General features: G+C 44.7%; 1 protein-coding gene across 1 annotated transcript in view; it reads right to left on the bottom strand.

Annotated features, from left to right (window-relative positions):
- The window catches only part of tbc1d4 (TBC1 domain family, member 4), a 49,234-nt gene that overhangs the window by 23,074 nt on the left and 9,025 nt on the right, over positions 1 to 17,135 (bottom strand). Inside the window, exons 2-11 of the mRNA XM_083777159.1 lie at positions 16,017 to 16,151; positions 14,092 to 14,332; positions 13,010 to 13,254; positions 10,932 to 11,021; positions 10,229 to 10,333; positions 9,874 to 10,006; positions 8,582 to 8,673; positions 8,091 to 8,201; positions 3,829 to 3,951; positions 992 to 1,051 (exon numbers count right to left, since the gene is read on the bottom strand). Of these exons, the coding sequence (XP_083633285.1) occupies positions 992 to 1,051; positions 3,829 to 3,951; positions 8,091 to 8,201; positions 8,582 to 8,673; positions 9,874 to 10,006; positions 10,229 to 10,333; positions 10,932 to 11,021; positions 13,010 to 13,254; positions 14,092 to 14,332; positions 16,017 to 16,151 (1,335 nt within the window). The remainder of the gene's footprint in view (positions 1 to 991; positions 1,052 to 3,828; positions 3,952 to 8,090; positions 8,202 to 8,581; positions 8,674 to 9,873; positions 10,007 to 10,228; positions 10,334 to 10,931; positions 11,022 to 13,009; positions 13,255 to 14,091; positions 14,333 to 16,016; positions 16,152 to 17,135) is intronic.

Genomic DNA, 17,135 nt, shown 5'->3' on the forward strand with positions numbered 1-17,135 from the left:
AGACGCCATCACACACCAGCCTCACATTCTGCATGCCGGTGACATAACAGAGCCCACTGCCATCTAGCAAAGCCCCAAATGGCTAACTTTGACAGCTCCACAAACACACTTGTTTGTCTATAACAGAGCCCACTGCCATCTAGCAAAGCCCCAAATGGCTAACTTGACAAGCTCCACAAACACACTTGTTTGTCTTTAAACAAGTTTACATACAGTATAAACTGTGGACTGACCCAACTGTGTGAGGGGATCACGGCATGGTAGCCACAATCAAAGGTGTCTTTTTAAGTCTGTAGCTCACACGGCGGTTGTTGACTTTACCAACATGCCCTTTGCTGAGGACAGGTGGGATGAAATACCTCCTATCCTCATGGTCTGAAGTGAGAATTCCCAGAGGTTTCCTGAGGGAAGCTCTAGGAAGTCTCACAATTCCAGTCGAGGTCGCTTACTTTGGGCCCGGTGGGCACCTAGGCTGCTAATCGACTCCCGATCCCGACAACCTTTGCTTTGCGTGTCACTCCCCATCTCTCTACCCCCATTTCCAGTGAACTTACTGTAAACTATGTTAAGGAATATCAGACTTACAATCAAAAATTGGAAAGAAGTCGAAGTCCAAATCAAGTAAAAGGTCAAAAGTGTTGAGAACACAATCACTGGTTTATTACAAGACCGGTCCTGGAGCAGCACAACACCGAAGCATTATGACAACTCCCAATTACAGGTTTCCATCCTCTCTTATACAATTCGAGAAGGTTCCAAAGAATAAAAATACACTTTAACACATAGCCTTATATGGTTTAACACATGTCCTTGTATGATGTTGTTCTATTCTGCTAGTCTAAACACAAATAGGTTGTTGACTGCTGGCAACAGGTGGAAGAGTATTTTCTCTCAACAGTTAGCTCACATAGACTGAAATGTCATTTTCCCATTACAACTATCAAATAAAGGCAGACAAAGCCCCAAAGATATCGTAAAAAAGGACACTTACTTTGTCAAAGCTGCCCATGCTGCCAATGCTTCCCAAGCGGCCTCGCATTCGACTGGCGCCCTGGTGAAACATATTATGTAACATAAGCAAAAGTAAAACTTGTTAGCAAAATAAATGTCTATGCAAGGTCATTTCCAAGAAGAATATAATGATGATTTGCTGACAGTAAAATAGCCCCAAAATGAATTTGGGGAAAGCAACAAGAATTTCAAGACATGTAATGTACAAATGTTCCTTTATTGATTTCTGAGATGCATAAACAAAATCAGACTTGTCTGAACTGAGTGGTGCTGTACTACTGTACTATAGTATACTGCACAAGCCCTCCTCCCTGTCCGTCCTCTATATGTGTGTGTGTGTGTGTGTGTGTGTGTGTGCACGTGCGTGTGTGTGTGTGTGTGTGTGTGTGTGTGAGTCACTGAGAGAGAGACTTAATGGCTGCTAAAAACCCAGCTTCCCATCATGCACCTGTGCACAGTGTGAAGCTCAACAGTGCCACTTTGTCACCTGTTGGTAGTACCTAAAACAGACATGGTACCCTAAACATACTGTGCATTGGCGTGGCTGCGCCACTCAAACAATGTACACTTATCAGAGTCCATAATTGGTAACAGAAGAACCACACAGGATGCGGGTGCTCAGCTTAACATCACTGCTAATGAGATACTAGTAACAGAACGAACGCCAATCAACAGTGCGGGTATAGCGCTTTATTAAACATTGGGTTAGAGTTCCATGCAATGGGGGCAGCCACACTCTAACGCTCTCCATAAAGAGTGCACCGGCCAAACAATGGGGTCGAACTCACGACACTGAGTAATGAGGAGAACAGAGTATGCTCTTCCAGAGGGCACGACACCAATGCCTCGGGCTGAAGCGAGGTCAATAAGGGTCTAAGCTTACAGGCCCCCAGTAATAGTGTTTACATTTCGAGAGTGAAAAACACCAGCCTGCCTCTCCTGGTGCATTGTAGAGGAGAGTGTGATTTGACGGTCGCTTACCTCTGGTACTGGTTTGGTGACAACAGTACCATCTCTAGACTTGAAGCTAAAAATATCAGAGAAATGTTTGTTGGTCTCAGTGGAGGCTAAGGGTCGGGAAAACAGCTAGGTCTTGTGGAGTGTAAGTAATAGTCTGCCTGGTTCTCTGCTTGAGAAATGATTCTCAACCGTACATGTGAGGAGAGTTAATTTCCTTTTGTCAGAGAAACAGAATTGCTATACAGTAACTGTGTCTTGTAACAAATCTCTTCACGTACTCCCACACAATCCTCGGAGTCAGGTCAGAAAGCGAACCCTTATGAACTCCAGAACTTTAGTGAAATGTATCTCAAAGTGAGTATTGTTATGTCGCATCGCAAAAGCAGCGAGTAATTAAAAACAGCATGAATGTACTAATGTTTACAGACTAATGTTGTTTACACAGTCAAGACTCAGACACAAATAACAGATGGTAGCAGAGCTATTAGATTGCCTGGATCATTAGACTAAGATATCATTCTGCTGCCTCACTGCCAGCAGATATGGGTCAATCCAAATCCCATGGATGACAGACAGTGACACAGAAACAGGCAAATGGAGACAGAGGGCACAACAGACACAAACACATAGGAGGAGGACGGCTTTGTTCAATATGGAGCCCGGAGGGTTAAGGCTATATTTAGCTTAGCAGTTAGCGTATTAAAATGTGTTGTTTTTGTGCAGTATACAGAAAATTAGCCTTATGAGACAGAGAGATGGGTGGACAGAGGGAGAAAGAAAATAAATGAATGAAATAAATAAAGTAGACACAATATGACAATTAAAGTTCTCAACGGGCCCAAAAATTATGGCCCGGCCCGACCCTACCCTAACTGGGTCGGCCCGAGGCTCGGCCTGACCCTAAAAATTACCATAATGTTAAGCCCGAAGCCTGACAAAAGCCTGACAGAAAAAAAAAGAGAGAAATCAACGGATTTATCGAAATAAAGGATGTATGTAACTCACGTTAGAATAGGCTATTAATGTTTCATAACTTCCATTTCCAATCATTCTAATGGATTCCATACAGTGGTGGTGGTGGTGACTGGTGAGTAAACACAAATAGCTGCTGCAGCTCCCTCCCTTAGTTTCCTCTGAAGCGAAGTTGCTTTACGTGTAGCGTTTAAGTTATATATCACCATGGATCGTTTGGTGACATTGATTAATAATTAGGTTTTATTCATCGCAGCCAGCTGGGTTAACGAGACTCAGTGCAACATGACGGAAAGCTGACGCTTCTTCAGCTGTGATAATCCGATTGATTTTATAAAATATTTAAGCATATATGGCAACTTGGCAAGTTAACTGGTGGTTAGTAGCTCGTTTGGTGCGCAAACCAGAGGGAAACCAGCGGTAGCAAGGCAAGCAGGCAAGCAAGCAAGTCTCACACCGTTCACTGTTCTCTCTACTGTACTGCCTGCGCGCAGTGCAGGACTGCGGGGCAGGCTGCATGCTGCTCTGGCCTCGTACACACATGCCGGACGCCGGACATGATCTGTTCTGTCTGTGTTTCATGGCCGCCTCAGGCTCAATGCTTTTCCAATGGAAGTCACGTGGTTTTTTGGAAATAGTGACAGAGTATCTGTTTACCCCTATTTCTGGTGCCCTTACTTGGACCACATACATATTTAATTATTTGAATGTGATCTCAACCACACACACATTTTGTGACTTTTCTTTTCTGTTGACAGAATTTGTCCATAGATGAACAACACTACCGGTATTTAACAATAACAGTCAGCCACTGTCGCGGCTGCTAATAACAAAGTAAGAAAAAAGTTTTTAAAAAAAAGGCCTTTCTGTCAGCCCTAACTTTACCCGCGAAAAGATGTTCTCCAGAGAGTTGGTGAGGGAGTTGCGAGCTTTGTTCTTCAGGACATCCAGCTTGAAGCGTCCGCCTGTGGCCGTGCCATCTCCTCCCGTCGTGCTGTTCTGAGCATTCTGTCGCAGAACAGAGAATGTACAGAAACAAGCTGTCAGATGTACTTCTGAAAAGGTCTCCTGTGCAACAAATACCTCACTACATCAACTGCAGAGGTACAAAACGTATGCGGGTGGTCCCTGTAGCTGTTTATTTTCTTTTATGGCAGACCAGCTCTAGAGTGATTTTTTTAGTCATAACAAGTGAGTGGTTATCATAGTACACAAGTGCAGCTGGCCATATATCACTAGATGGTGATGGAACGGAGGATATGTGTCAGGCTGCCACTGAGAATCACAATGTCAGACAGAGAGAAGAAGGCACAGAGGGATTATTATCGCTGTTGGGCAAATCTTCTATCTCCTGGTCTCCATATTTCATTTCTTGTATTTGCTAATTTTTTTTTTTTTGCTAGTTTTGAGGGGGTTTTTTTTAAAGTGAAAGTCTGCAGTTCAGTTGGCCAAGTCATAGACCATGACACGTGTGGACCAGTGCGGAAGTGTTGCCTATACGTCCGAGCTCCGTGGCAGCGATATGTCACCGACCCATCCCCTGCATTTTCAACCCAGCGCCGTGGTTTCCCTAACGTGTTAGGTTTCTGGTCTAGAGGGGCGGGTCGCGGCTGAGATTTGCGCACGCCCTGATTGGATCTCATCGATCTGTCCGTCACCCCCGGCCCCTCCTCTCCCCCCTAGTGCAGCGCTACATCACATCATTTGGAGCGACGCCCACCCGGAAGGGTTGACTCCCACTTTTAGACCAGAGCGGCCAATGCGTTCCTCCAGGCTTTCAATTTTTGCACCAACAAAAATGAAAGCCTGGTACCGAGGCTACCCTTTCCGTGATGCGATAGCCTAAAGGCCTATTCATAGTCTGGATTTTCGGTGGTAAGGTGACCACCGCTCCGGTGGTGAGCTGACCACCGGAGCTGAAATAACGTTGAGCGGTGGTGAGTAAAAACAGAGCGAAGGGCTGGAGCGGTGGCGGTGGTTTGCTCTTCACCGCGGCGCGTGACGTCATGTTGTAGTTCGGTGGTCACCTAACCACCGAAAATCCAGACTATGTATGAGCCTTTAGAATATACATATTTAAGTAGGATCTTAGAGGTGATCGTGCCTTCGCTGTCGCAGCACCCTATAATTGTTTTGATGTTTTGATTTTATATGCATAACTGTTACTAGATTTGATTGATTTATACACAGGCAGCGGACACACGACATTCATGGAGAAACAACAAGACGTCGGAAACAACACCGCCGAAGACACATCGCTGTCTGCTCTACTTCACCTTCTCTCTCTCTCTCTTATTTACGGAGAAAAAAACAACACGGAACAACACAGACGATATTCACAGAGTGCATGACGTTAGACGCGAGCGAGCGCGCCGCAGGTGCACAAGATTCTAGTCAAATACACTGTCACTGGCGACCGCTGTGGTGGCAAATCGGGCACTTTGCGTTACAGCAACATTTGAGTATTTTGCTGGTGCAGGAGAAAGTAAAATATCGTGTCAACAGTCAAAATAAAGGAAGTCTGCACACAACAGCTTGATATTGTGAAGAAAATAAATGCTAATTCAGCTAACAACATTCTGACAAAACTTGGTCAAAGTGCCGTTTGCACAATTTGCACAGTTGCACATGTTACACAACTATGGTTGACAATTTCAGACGGTGCCGGAACCTTCGCACAGGTCAGGACACAGTTGGCCATCTGTGATCTTACTGACACAATGAGTGATTTGACACCACTTTTACACCACTGAGTGACCCACGCTTAACCTCAGGTTCAATTCCACCAAACGGCTGACATGCATTGAGAACACTTCTTTTTTTATTTTAGATGGAATTATGATTCACTGAAGTCACGATACGAATCGAATCATGATGCTAGGTTTACGATACGATGTTCCACAATTGTTTACACAAACATTATTTTCCAGACGAATTATTATTATTATAGATATTTTTTATATTATAATACAAATATAATGAAGAATAAATCCATATTGGCTTATATTATGTTAAAAGAATATTTCATTCTCACCAACGAAAGAACATTGGAAGGACATTACTGAGGAATTGTATGTCATGGAAAAACTAACATTCATACTTAGACTACAAGAGGATAAGTTCTATAAAAAGTGGGAAAAGTGGGATCTCTTCATCCAGCCTATTGACAGTGTATGAGGCATTCAATGAATATGTAATATATGAAAAATGCAGCCTTTTTCTTTTCTTTTTTTCTATTTTGTCTCGTTTAGCTTTTTCTTTTTTCTTTTTGTACTTTTTTCTTGTCTTCTTCTTTCTGTTTTCTTTTCTCGTTTGTTGTCATTGTCTTTCTCAATAGAAAATTAAGTGAAAAAAAAATATTTTTTATTCTACATAAATGTCATAACAAATTAAATTAAATGAAGACATTCCCTCCTTATGTGGTCACAATAAGAGACCATGCCCACAACATGATTGCGGGATTAGTGAACTCCAGTGGGACCAGGGAATAGACATTAGTGAACTCCAGTGGGGACCAGGGAATAGACATTAGTGAACTCCAGTGGGGACCAGGGAATAGACATTAGTGAACTCCAGTGGGACCAGGGAATAGACATTAGTGAACTCCAGTGGGACCAGGGAATAGACATTAGTGAACTCCAGTCGGACCAGGGAATAGACATTAGTGAACTCCAGTGGGGACCAGGGAATAGACATTAGTGAACTCCAGTGGGGACCAGGGAATAGACATTAGTGAACTCCAGTGGGGACCAGGGAATAGACATTAGTGAACTCTAGTGGGGACCAGGGATTAGACATTAGTGAACTCCAGTGGGACCAGGGAATAGACATTAGTGAACTCCAGTGGGGACCAGGTAATAGACATTAGTGAACTCCAGTGGGGACCAGGGAATAGACATTAGTGAACTCCAGTGGGACCAGGGAATAGACATTAGTGAACTCCAGTGGGATCAGGGAATAGACATTAGTGAACTCCAGTGGGACCAGGGAATAGACATTAGTGAACTCCAGTTGGACCAGGGAATAGACATTAGTGAACTCCAGTCGGACCAGGGAATAGACATTAGTGAACTCCAGTGGGGACCAGGGAATAGACATTAGTGAACTCCAGTGGGACCAGGGATTAGACATTAGTGAACTCCAGTGGGACCAGGGAATAGACATTAGTGAACTCCAGTGGGGACCAGGTAATAGACATTAGTGAACTCCAGTGGGGACCAGGGAATAGACATTAGTGAACTCCAGTGGGACCAGGGAATAGACATTAGTGAACTCCAGTGGGATCAGGGAATAGACATTAGTGAACTCCAGTGGGACCAGGGAATAGAAATTAGTGAACTCCAGTGGGACCAGGGAATAGACATTAGTGAACTCCAGTGGGACCAGGGAATAGACATTAGTGAACTCCAGTGGGACCAGGGAATAGACATTAGTGAACTCCAGTGGGACCAGGGAATAGACATTAGTGAACTCCAGTGGGACCAGGGAATAGACATTAGTGAACTCCAGTGGGACCAGGGAATAGACATTAGTGAACTCCAGTGGGACCAGGGAATATACATTAGTGAACTCCAGTGGGACCAGGGAATAGACATTAGTGAACTCCAGTGGGACCAGGGAATAGACATTAGTGAACTCCAGTGGGGACCAGGGAATAGACATTAGTGAACTCCAGTGGGACCAGGGAATAGACATTAGTGAACTCCAGTGGGACCAGGGAATAGACATTAGTGAACTCCAGTGGGACCAGGGAATAGACATTAGTGAACTCCAGTGGGGACCAGGGAATAGACATTAGTGAACTCCAGTGGGACCAGGGAATAGACATTAGTGAACTCCAGTGGGACCAGGGAATAGACATTAGTGAACTACAGTGGGACCAGGGAATAGACATTAGTGAACTCCAGTGGGGACCAGGGAATAGACCTTAGTGAACTCCAGTGGGACCAGGGAATAGACATTAGTGAACTCCAGTGGGGACCAGGGAATAGACATTAGTGAACTCCAGTGGGACCAGGGAATAGACATTAGTGAACTCCAGTGGGACCAGGGAATAGACATTAGTGAACTCCAGTGGGACCAGGGAATAGACATTAGTGAACTCCAGTGGGACCAGGGAATAGACATTCAGTCACAGATTTAACTACCTGAGGCGCATCTCCGATGTGGACGTGGGTCTCCTGCTTGGTCCCACAGAGCTGTCTCAGATGCAGAATCACCAGCTCATTCTCCTCGTGATCCGACCCAGGCTTCATCCTCTGCAGACATGGACACATGCGGATATATTCGTATATATAGCTGATTTTGCACCAAACATCATTCATATAGTTGATATAGTTGATGCCTGCCTCATTCATACAGGTTAAGGCCCTCTATTCGTGGTGAAAACTGTACAATGACATGACACATAGAATAGTTCTAAAATATATATCTTCGGGCGAGTTAATCACGTATAAAATACACACACACACACACACACACACACACACACACACACACACACACACACACACACAATTACCAGTACTATCCTATGCATTACAATAACAATAATAAAATAAAGTAAACATCACGTCAAGTTAATATGACATGAAAGAGTTAAAATGTCACCTATTTTGCCAGTGTAGTAAGACATTACCTGAACGCGCTCAAATATATCAGCCTGCTCATTGTCACCCAGCTGGGAGAGGTATTTTTGGATGGCTATCTTCGCCCTGGGTGGATAGAGACCTGGGAAACACAAACATCAAAATGGAAAAAAGGATTGCCTCGCTTAAGACCCTTACTGAATGCATTCATGTAGTCATGACCAAAGACAGTGAGAGCGGTATTTGTGAATGTACATTTGCACAAGTGGTTACAATTATTGTGTCCTTTCTTCTTTTTTTTTATAACTTTATTTATAGGATTTTCAATTTTTGTAGACAAACAACCCCACATATACTCACCTCTCGAGAAATGCAAACGATGTACTATTTTGAATTTAATTAGGCAATGTCTAAGACATAAAGAGGTAGTATGAATACGCCTCAAAGAGAGTTCCCACGTCTCTTCCTCCAGCTCTAAATTCAGGTCCTGTTCCCAGGCTGATTTTGTTTTATCCAAGAGAGTAGGGCCAATCTCCTGTAAAGCCTATATATTAGATATGCTACCTTTGGTGTATGGGTCCCAGTCTAGTATGGTGTCTACTATACTCTTATCTGGCATAGCTAGAAATGGAAAGTGTTCCTTAGCAAAACTTTGAACTTGGAGGTATCTGAAAAAGTGAGAATTTGGTAGCTCATGGTCATCTTGGAGGTTTTTAAAGGATGCAAATGTGCCATCTATGAATAAGTCCTCTCGCGAGGGAGGAAAAAGATGATTGTTGGTCAAGGGCATATGGCCACACGTATTATTAAAATCAAAGTGTTTTCTGAATTGGTGCCAGATTCTGAGAGAGCTATTTATTACTGGATTGCTAGAGCGTATGGAATTACCATTTGGCAGTGAGGAGCACAACATGGCCACTAGAGATATCCCAGGATCAGTTTAGTTTCCATACTGGCCCAAATTGGGCCATGTTTGTATTCATGGACTGGACCGCAACCCAATAACTCACCTTTTTAATATTTGCCGACCAGTAATAAAACATAAAATTAGGCAACCCCATATTGGGTCCTTTCTGACCTCAGAAAGTCAGAACAGTAGTAAAAGTGCTGCAAGGCTGAGTTCAGTTCAAACAGCCTAGTAGAGAAAAAAGAATCCCGCACACTGTCTTCACTTGAGTTTAGATTTATTGAGCAACATTTCGGTCGTCAGACCTTCATCAGGCCTGAGACAGTGTGCAGGATTATTTTTTTCTCTACTTCTCAGTTCCAGTTATCCGACGCACCTGTCCAATCCATTGTAGGTGTGCAGAAGGACTTTTTCTTACAGTTCAAACTAGCCTACCTTCGATCCTCTCGCACAGCTTGTGCAGTTTGTGCATGGGACAGGCTTCGCACAGCTGAATCTGCGTCGTGTTGCTCTGCAGGGCCTGTGCCGTACTGAACGCCTGCTTCATGGTCTGCATCACCTCTTCCACCTGACACGCACACACAGTCACACAGTCACACAGTCACACACACACACACACACACACACACACACACACACACACACACACACACACACACACACACACACACACACACACACACACACACAGTGGAAAAAAGCTTGAAGTCACTGAAAAAAGGGGCTTTTAAAGGTTCAAAGAAAGCCTGAGTTCCTCTCATGATGTTGCATCATGCTCCACACAACTCACCAGGGACTCACTGGCACACTGGAAGACATAGCAGATATACTGACTGGGACCACCCTCGACGGGCTCCCGACAGATGAACCCAAAATGGTCGGTCTGCTTCACGCCCTGTAAATGTTAGAAAAGAAGACACTAGGATAGACTTTCAATCAGACGAGACCTTTGGGGCTTTTGAATGCAGCCCCACAACAAGCATGGATGATAAGAGTGCACTAATGGGATCGCCACACTAATGTACGGCCCATGTGGTGATGCACAAACGCACATCGATAGATGTTGTTGTAGAATTTCAGATTCTCCATAATGTTGCACGGGAGCCAAACATTGGGCCGACTTGGTGTCGACGAGCTCTAATGCACAAGTAAACTAAGACAAAACAAAAAAACTGAGTGAACTGAGTGGTGAAACTCCCCCCCCCCCCCCCCCTCTCTCTCTCATTAGCAGGCAACAGTACAGCACTATCTCTCTCTCTGTTTCTGTACAACAGCGCCCCTACTGGTACTAATAGTCATACTCGTGCTCATTAACACATACATAGGCGGACGACACATAGGCGGACACGGACATTGCTGTTCCTTGGAGTGGTTTTGCACCACTCAAAAAGAACACGGGTTTCTTCTGCAGAGAAGAGCTTGTTCTCTGAGTAGGACTCTATCTGGGAGAGGGGACGGGACACTTGTTGTGACATTAGTGAAAACAAACTGACCTGAGAGCACGATGAGATGTCTTTGAAGATCTTTTCCAGCACAACACTTTTACTGTCTGGACTGATGAGGTTCACTTCAAAACGCCCCACCTATGAAACACAGTATGGTATGGTCAGAGGCCATGTACACAGACGGAGAGAGAGAGAGAGAGAGAGAGAGAGAGGCACGCATGCATGCACATACACACATGCACACACTTTAGACCTGAGGCCGATTCTGAAAACAGTAAAACACCTTCTAAAACTTAACCTAAAGTTGTCTGAAAACCTTCAAATTCTTATAATATATACTGTATATACAATATTGCTACCTGCATTTATAGCAACAACTCATGAGACACAGAGGTAGCTCCCGGATTGAAAGGTACAATGTATAGGTCACAACAGGTCTATCTGCCCTTCATGCATAGATAATGTGGCAATTGTGGCCTGATGTGGTACTGTACAGCTACTTTCAGGGACCCGTTCAATGAAACGCATACTGTAGAAACGCACACTCAAAAACAAGGTCAGTAGTCTGCAAAAATAAAATGATTTTTCCCATAATTGACTGCAACAGTCTATTGTATTGTATTGTATCGAGCGCTGTGCTCTAGTTCTCCGAATTAGCTTCATGAGAAAATTGCCATAGCGCGCGAGGAATGGCAGCAGCTGACTCCATATGACTGTATGACATCAGCATCTATATTTGATCGCTTTTTTTCTTGTGCTTCACTTGTGATATTTGAAAAAAATAAAATGCGGGTAGCTCATTTTAGCCGATAAATAGGTCATGTCGTTGCACATTATTGATTAAAATTACATCTACAGGCCCAGGCTGTAGCGTAACGGTCTGGGCACCGGACTGGTAATCCAGTCGCAGTGTGCCGCGGGTTCGACTCCCGGACCCGACACGGCCTTTACTGCATGTCATCCCCCCATCTCTCTCCCGTTTCCTGTCAGCCTACTGTCTGTCCCTTCAAAAATCAATAAAAGGCGCAAGCCGCAAAAAAAAAAAAAAATACATCTACAGCTGCTAGTTTAAATCTTTGCTTTCAAAATGCGCTACATCATACAGTCCATCGGGAGGTCATGGGATCTTTAACCATCAATGAGAAAGCCAAAACAAACTGTCAAGCAAGCAATAAAGCTTCAAACTAATTCTGCGATTGAGAGTGACTTGCTCTTTATGAAGGGCAGTAACACACAGTCTAGTAATATAACTGACAACCTGGTTTCAAATTAAAATGATTTGCAGTACTGAGTCCTGAGGAGTCTAGGCTAAATGTAGGATGAGATTGAATGACAAACAGTGCTGAAGCAAGCAAGCGTGTGTGTGTGTGTGTGTGTGTGTCATCAAGTGCACAGACCATCACAACATACCACTAGTTGAGTTTTACAATTTACAGAGTCAATTCATCTCATTGTTGTTCAAGAAGGGGACCAAATTGGACTCATCACACCTTGTGACTAGCGAAGCATGCAGGTGAATATGCTGAGCCACATGTTCGACCACGTTCCAAAAACAATGTATGTTGAGGTGAAGCTCTTAGACCCTGTGGGGATTCTCTAGTCTACAGGCTGAATTGTATACCTATCTCAGCCTTTGCTCTTCTTACAGTCAACTGGACCGTAAAGAAGAGAAAAACGTTCTACAGAATGACCAGTTTGAAACTAAGACGAGTAAACGCTACCATTATGCTACCGCGTTGTGCGGTCCTCGACCACTATGGTCATTGTGCAAAGTCACATTGTCAGTAGCCTGGAACTCACGCTTTCTATGGCATAGGCAGCTCCCGGCAGGGGAGAAACTATGCGCAGCTGCGCGACATGAGACTAATTACTTAGAGCGACAGAGAGAGAGAGGAGTGTGTGTGTCTGTGTAGTTTGTGTACATGTGTGCATGTGTGTCAATTTAACAAAGGTGCAGACGATCAGAAATCAGCAGAGAGTGAGCGATGTTTGCGCTACTCTATGCCGAATTGAAGTGGACTCGGACCCAGACCTTTTTTTTCTCCCTGGAAATAAAAACGTCTGGGTTTCCGAGGCTACATTGTCAGACAAGTGCGTCGTCGGTCGCCCATGTTTTTTAGGTGTACCTGAAAGAGCATGGTGCGGTTCTTGTCCGTGTCGGAGGGCTGGACGTGGTTGGGCGCGCTGGCGTGTCGCCGCCGCGTGGGAGGGATCATGGCCCCGTCTCTGGGCTTCCGCTGCAGGCTCCCCGCCAGGCTGCTGCAGCGCGTGCGGAACTCCTGCTGCTCCTCGTAGCCAGAGTCCTCCAGGATGCATTCTGGGAAGGCTCCCCTCAGGCTGCTCTGGCTGGAGCTGCTGGTCAGGCCCTTACCTGAACCGCACACACACACACCAGTCTTGCGTGTTAGGCGCGATTCATACTCCTATTTTAGAGCTGAATAAAAGTCGGTTCGGCGGCTTTGTAGATCCTACAATGTGACGTCATTTGAGTTTCGGGGGGGGCAGGTACCGTCCTAAAGTCGGCTCTTCGGTGCTACTGAAATTTTCCGAGTTTGAATCGGCCCTTACGGTCATGGCTGCTGCTACAGAATGATTATGGAATTTTCTGATGATTTGTTTCTGATATGCAAGTTTACATGGGAATATACAGTGTTGTGACTGTACATACAATTTCAACCAAAGACCCTGGTGTTTCATGGCCATCGCGTATTTTCTCATGACAATGTAGGTTCTTGTATGTGTAAAAATGTACTTAATGGCAAGTATCTCAACTATTAGCTCTCTCTTACTGTGGCTCTGCTCCAGAGGACAAACCGGCCCAATTCAGCCAATGAACACTGTTCCTTACGGTTAGGAAAGGTTAAATGCAGAGGTCAAATGATGTCTGTGTGTAAATGTACTTGGAAAAAAATGCACTTCTCTACAGGTAGATGTTTCTGAAGCTAAATCAATTCAAACAACACTGCGTGAAAAGAGGAGTTAACGGGGCAATTACTGTATGGGCACTAGATTTGCCCGTAAATCTCAAGTTTAGCACGCATATACAGTAATATACGGTAATATACAGGTGTTGATGGTACAGGTTGGGAGTTTACCGGAGTTTGTTGGAAAGTTTCCTGTAATATATACACATCCGTATTCCATGCTTTTTGCGCAGTGCAAGCTGGCTTTAAAACCTATGCAACAAGGGGTTCATTCATAGTCATACCTCCACCGTTCAACATGTCGTCCACTCTGTCGAGGCTGTCGGAACTCTCCAGACTCTCGTTCAGGACAGACGACAGGGGGTCTCCGTCTCCCCCCATGATGAACTCCACCGGTTCGCTTTCGACGGAGCTCCGTTGGCCGTTGAGCAAGCGCAGGCGCTTGCGCTCCAACTCGTGCTGGCGGAACTTATCGATGCAGTCGTCGATGAGGGTGGCTGGAGCCTTTTTGTGTCCAACCGTCACCTGGGGTTAGATTTATATCACACCAAAAATAAATTGATTCAGTTCACTTATCAGCAGGAAAGGTAAATAGTACACTGTAACATGTGTTAGTGTGTTAGTTTAACTCTGAGTGCCCAAATGGACCTGAAAGAGTAAACTTGTACATTCTAAGGGCCCTATTTTAAAAACGAACCTTTGCGCCACGGCGCATGGTCTTGCCAGCGTGTTCCGGGAGCAATGGTGCTATTTAAGGGACGCCAAATGTGTCCGCTATGTGTCTGTGCCCGGTGCTAACGGTCCTGAATTAGTCATAGGTGTTTTAGACATTACGTTAGCTAGACTGGTGCCCGGGCTGTATAGAGCACCAAGTCAAAGTTGGAGATCCATGCCCCACCCGGCTATGCAATATCCGTTGTGCCCACCCAACAGTCTGCCTCCCTTTAATGCCCATATATGTAGATTTCTGTATCTGTCTCTCTGTGTCCCTTTATTCCTATATACAGTATGGAGTTCTGTGTCAGGAATGCCCTAATATGGATGTCAGAACAGGCCAGTGGCAGTTCTGGACAACCGTGGGTCCGACCGACTCGTCACTGGGCACTGCACCCGCTGTTGGGGTGTGGAACGTGTGACGAATTTGAAATCAGTTAGGAGAAGTTCTCGAGTTATGTGGATTACAGACGTACACACGTACATAATGGAGTTCTGTGTCAGGCATGCCCAAATATGGAGTGTTGTGATGTCAGAACAGGCTCTGTCCAGAGCCCGGGCAGAGGCCTTTTGTGGCGGTTCTGGATAACCGTGTGTGTCCGACCGACTCGACACCGGGCACTGCACTCCCTGTGGGGGTGTGGAACACGTGTGTCGAATTTGAAGTCGGTGGGGGCGAACGGTTCTCGACTTACATGCATTAAAGCCTTACACACTGTGACGTGGTGCATTTATAGATAGATAAAACCTGCTGCGACAAGTTGTGAGCTGCCTTGTACATCAGATATTTTGGTTGACACACAACTACTGTAAATGAGGCATACGTACTGTATACGCTGCATTAATTTCCATCACGGCTCATCTAACAGGCATAGCCGCTGCAACTTTTCATAGGATAAATGAAGAATCACGTGCTTATAATGCCACCTCAATTGACCTATAGCTAAGCCCCTCCCCAAACTGCTATGGTCCAATCACAGCTAAGCATAACATGGGTTAGACAAGCCTCTCCAACAATAGTTTTCCTATATGATGAAACATTGTTTTAAAAAATAAATGCTACGCACATATGTTTCCAGTGCATAAATTATGGCAGGCCTTGTTGACGGATTTTAAAGAGATTTTGAAGGTCTGTTTCCAAAAATGAACCAGTATTTAATGTGTAAAATCCATGATATTTACATTGGAATGAATGAGCCCGGCTGGAAAGTGTCCAAGTGGGAGTGTCTAAGTGGGAGAGGGTGGGGCTTAGCTAAAGGTTCATTGCAATTAATGTGTGGGAAATTTGAATCCACGGCACATAGCCACACCTCATTTTAAGACCAACACACACCCACACGCAAAATCAGCACACAGTGATTTGGTATATGGTTGGTGCTAAAAATGTGGCGCTATAAACGGTTTAGCGCCGTCTTAGATGGAAGATAAGACCCTTACAGTTAAATTAACACTCAGGATTCTACTTTAAACGTAAGATGAGCTTATTGGGTTCTACCTTGCCGCAGTAGAGCACCTCAAACTTCTGGGAGTTGTAGAAGGCCTCATCTGTCTCCTGCTTGTGTTTTGCATCTCCTGTTACTGTCAGAGCCGATTTAGATGCCTGGCGAAGAGTAGTGATCACCTCTGGAACCTAGAGAGACAGGGGAAGTACATGAGGGTGAGATTAAAATGATAATTGAGGTAGAACTTTAAAAGACAAATGAAAGCAAACAGGAATTGTGGTCAGGTTATAGCGACTGTAGGTCGCAGATTACTATGAAAACCTCATATTATAAGTGCAAAGTTGAGCTTGTACAACAAGGAATTTCACAGACTACTGTATGCCTGTTAAGTGCATGATGTGACAATAAAGTCTTGATTTGCAGTTGAGACGTGGTCTAGCTGCCGGGTATGTCGTTGTAAACGGAAAGGTTTTGCGAGCGTACAGTTTTTTTCAAATAGTTAAAGGCAATAGCACACATTTTCACTGTGACAAAGGACTAGTCAACAAAGGACAGGCCAAGCAGCATAATGTCGTCAGAACTGGGAGAGAGGCCAAGGAACGCCCAGGCTCATTACTGACTGAAGACAAAACAGACCTATAGGCTGGAAGAAACAAGAGAACTGAAGGTCAGTCACTCTGCCTCTGCTTCGCTGTTACACAGACTGAAAATGCAGACAGTTGCATCCATGCCAGAGAGCACAAGGACACTCTCTGTGACTCAAGTCAAGGAAGGAAGGAAGGTAAACTGCACAAGTCAAGGCAAGAGAATACAAGACTTCTCTGGGCCATTCTTTAGCAATACAGCAGAATGTGTGAATCCACTTCTCTAGTGGGGACAGAGGGGGAAAGACATGTAACACAGGTCTACAGCCGGAAGTGAACCGGGGGACGTTATGATTATGCGGTCGATGCAGTATGAGTATCCGGTCGGCTGCCGGCATGCCCCTTAAATAAATATTCCTGTATATGAAATGAGAAAATCAACACGCTCTTAATTTAGCAGGCACAGTGGAAGAGGAGGGGGACACTTATTGATGACAGAGCCCCTTAAAAAGCAAGAGTGATCTGAGCCAAGGTCAACTGAAGTTCTTGTTTTAGCACCAATGAGTCTAAAACAAACAGCTGCTCCGC

This window comes from Protomyctophum parallelum, assembly GCF_964188405.1.
Source record: "Protomyctophum parallelum genome assembly, chromosome: 11".
NCBI lineage: Eukaryota > Metazoa > Chordata > Actinopteri > Myctophiformes > Myctophidae > Protomyctophum > Protomyctophum parallelum.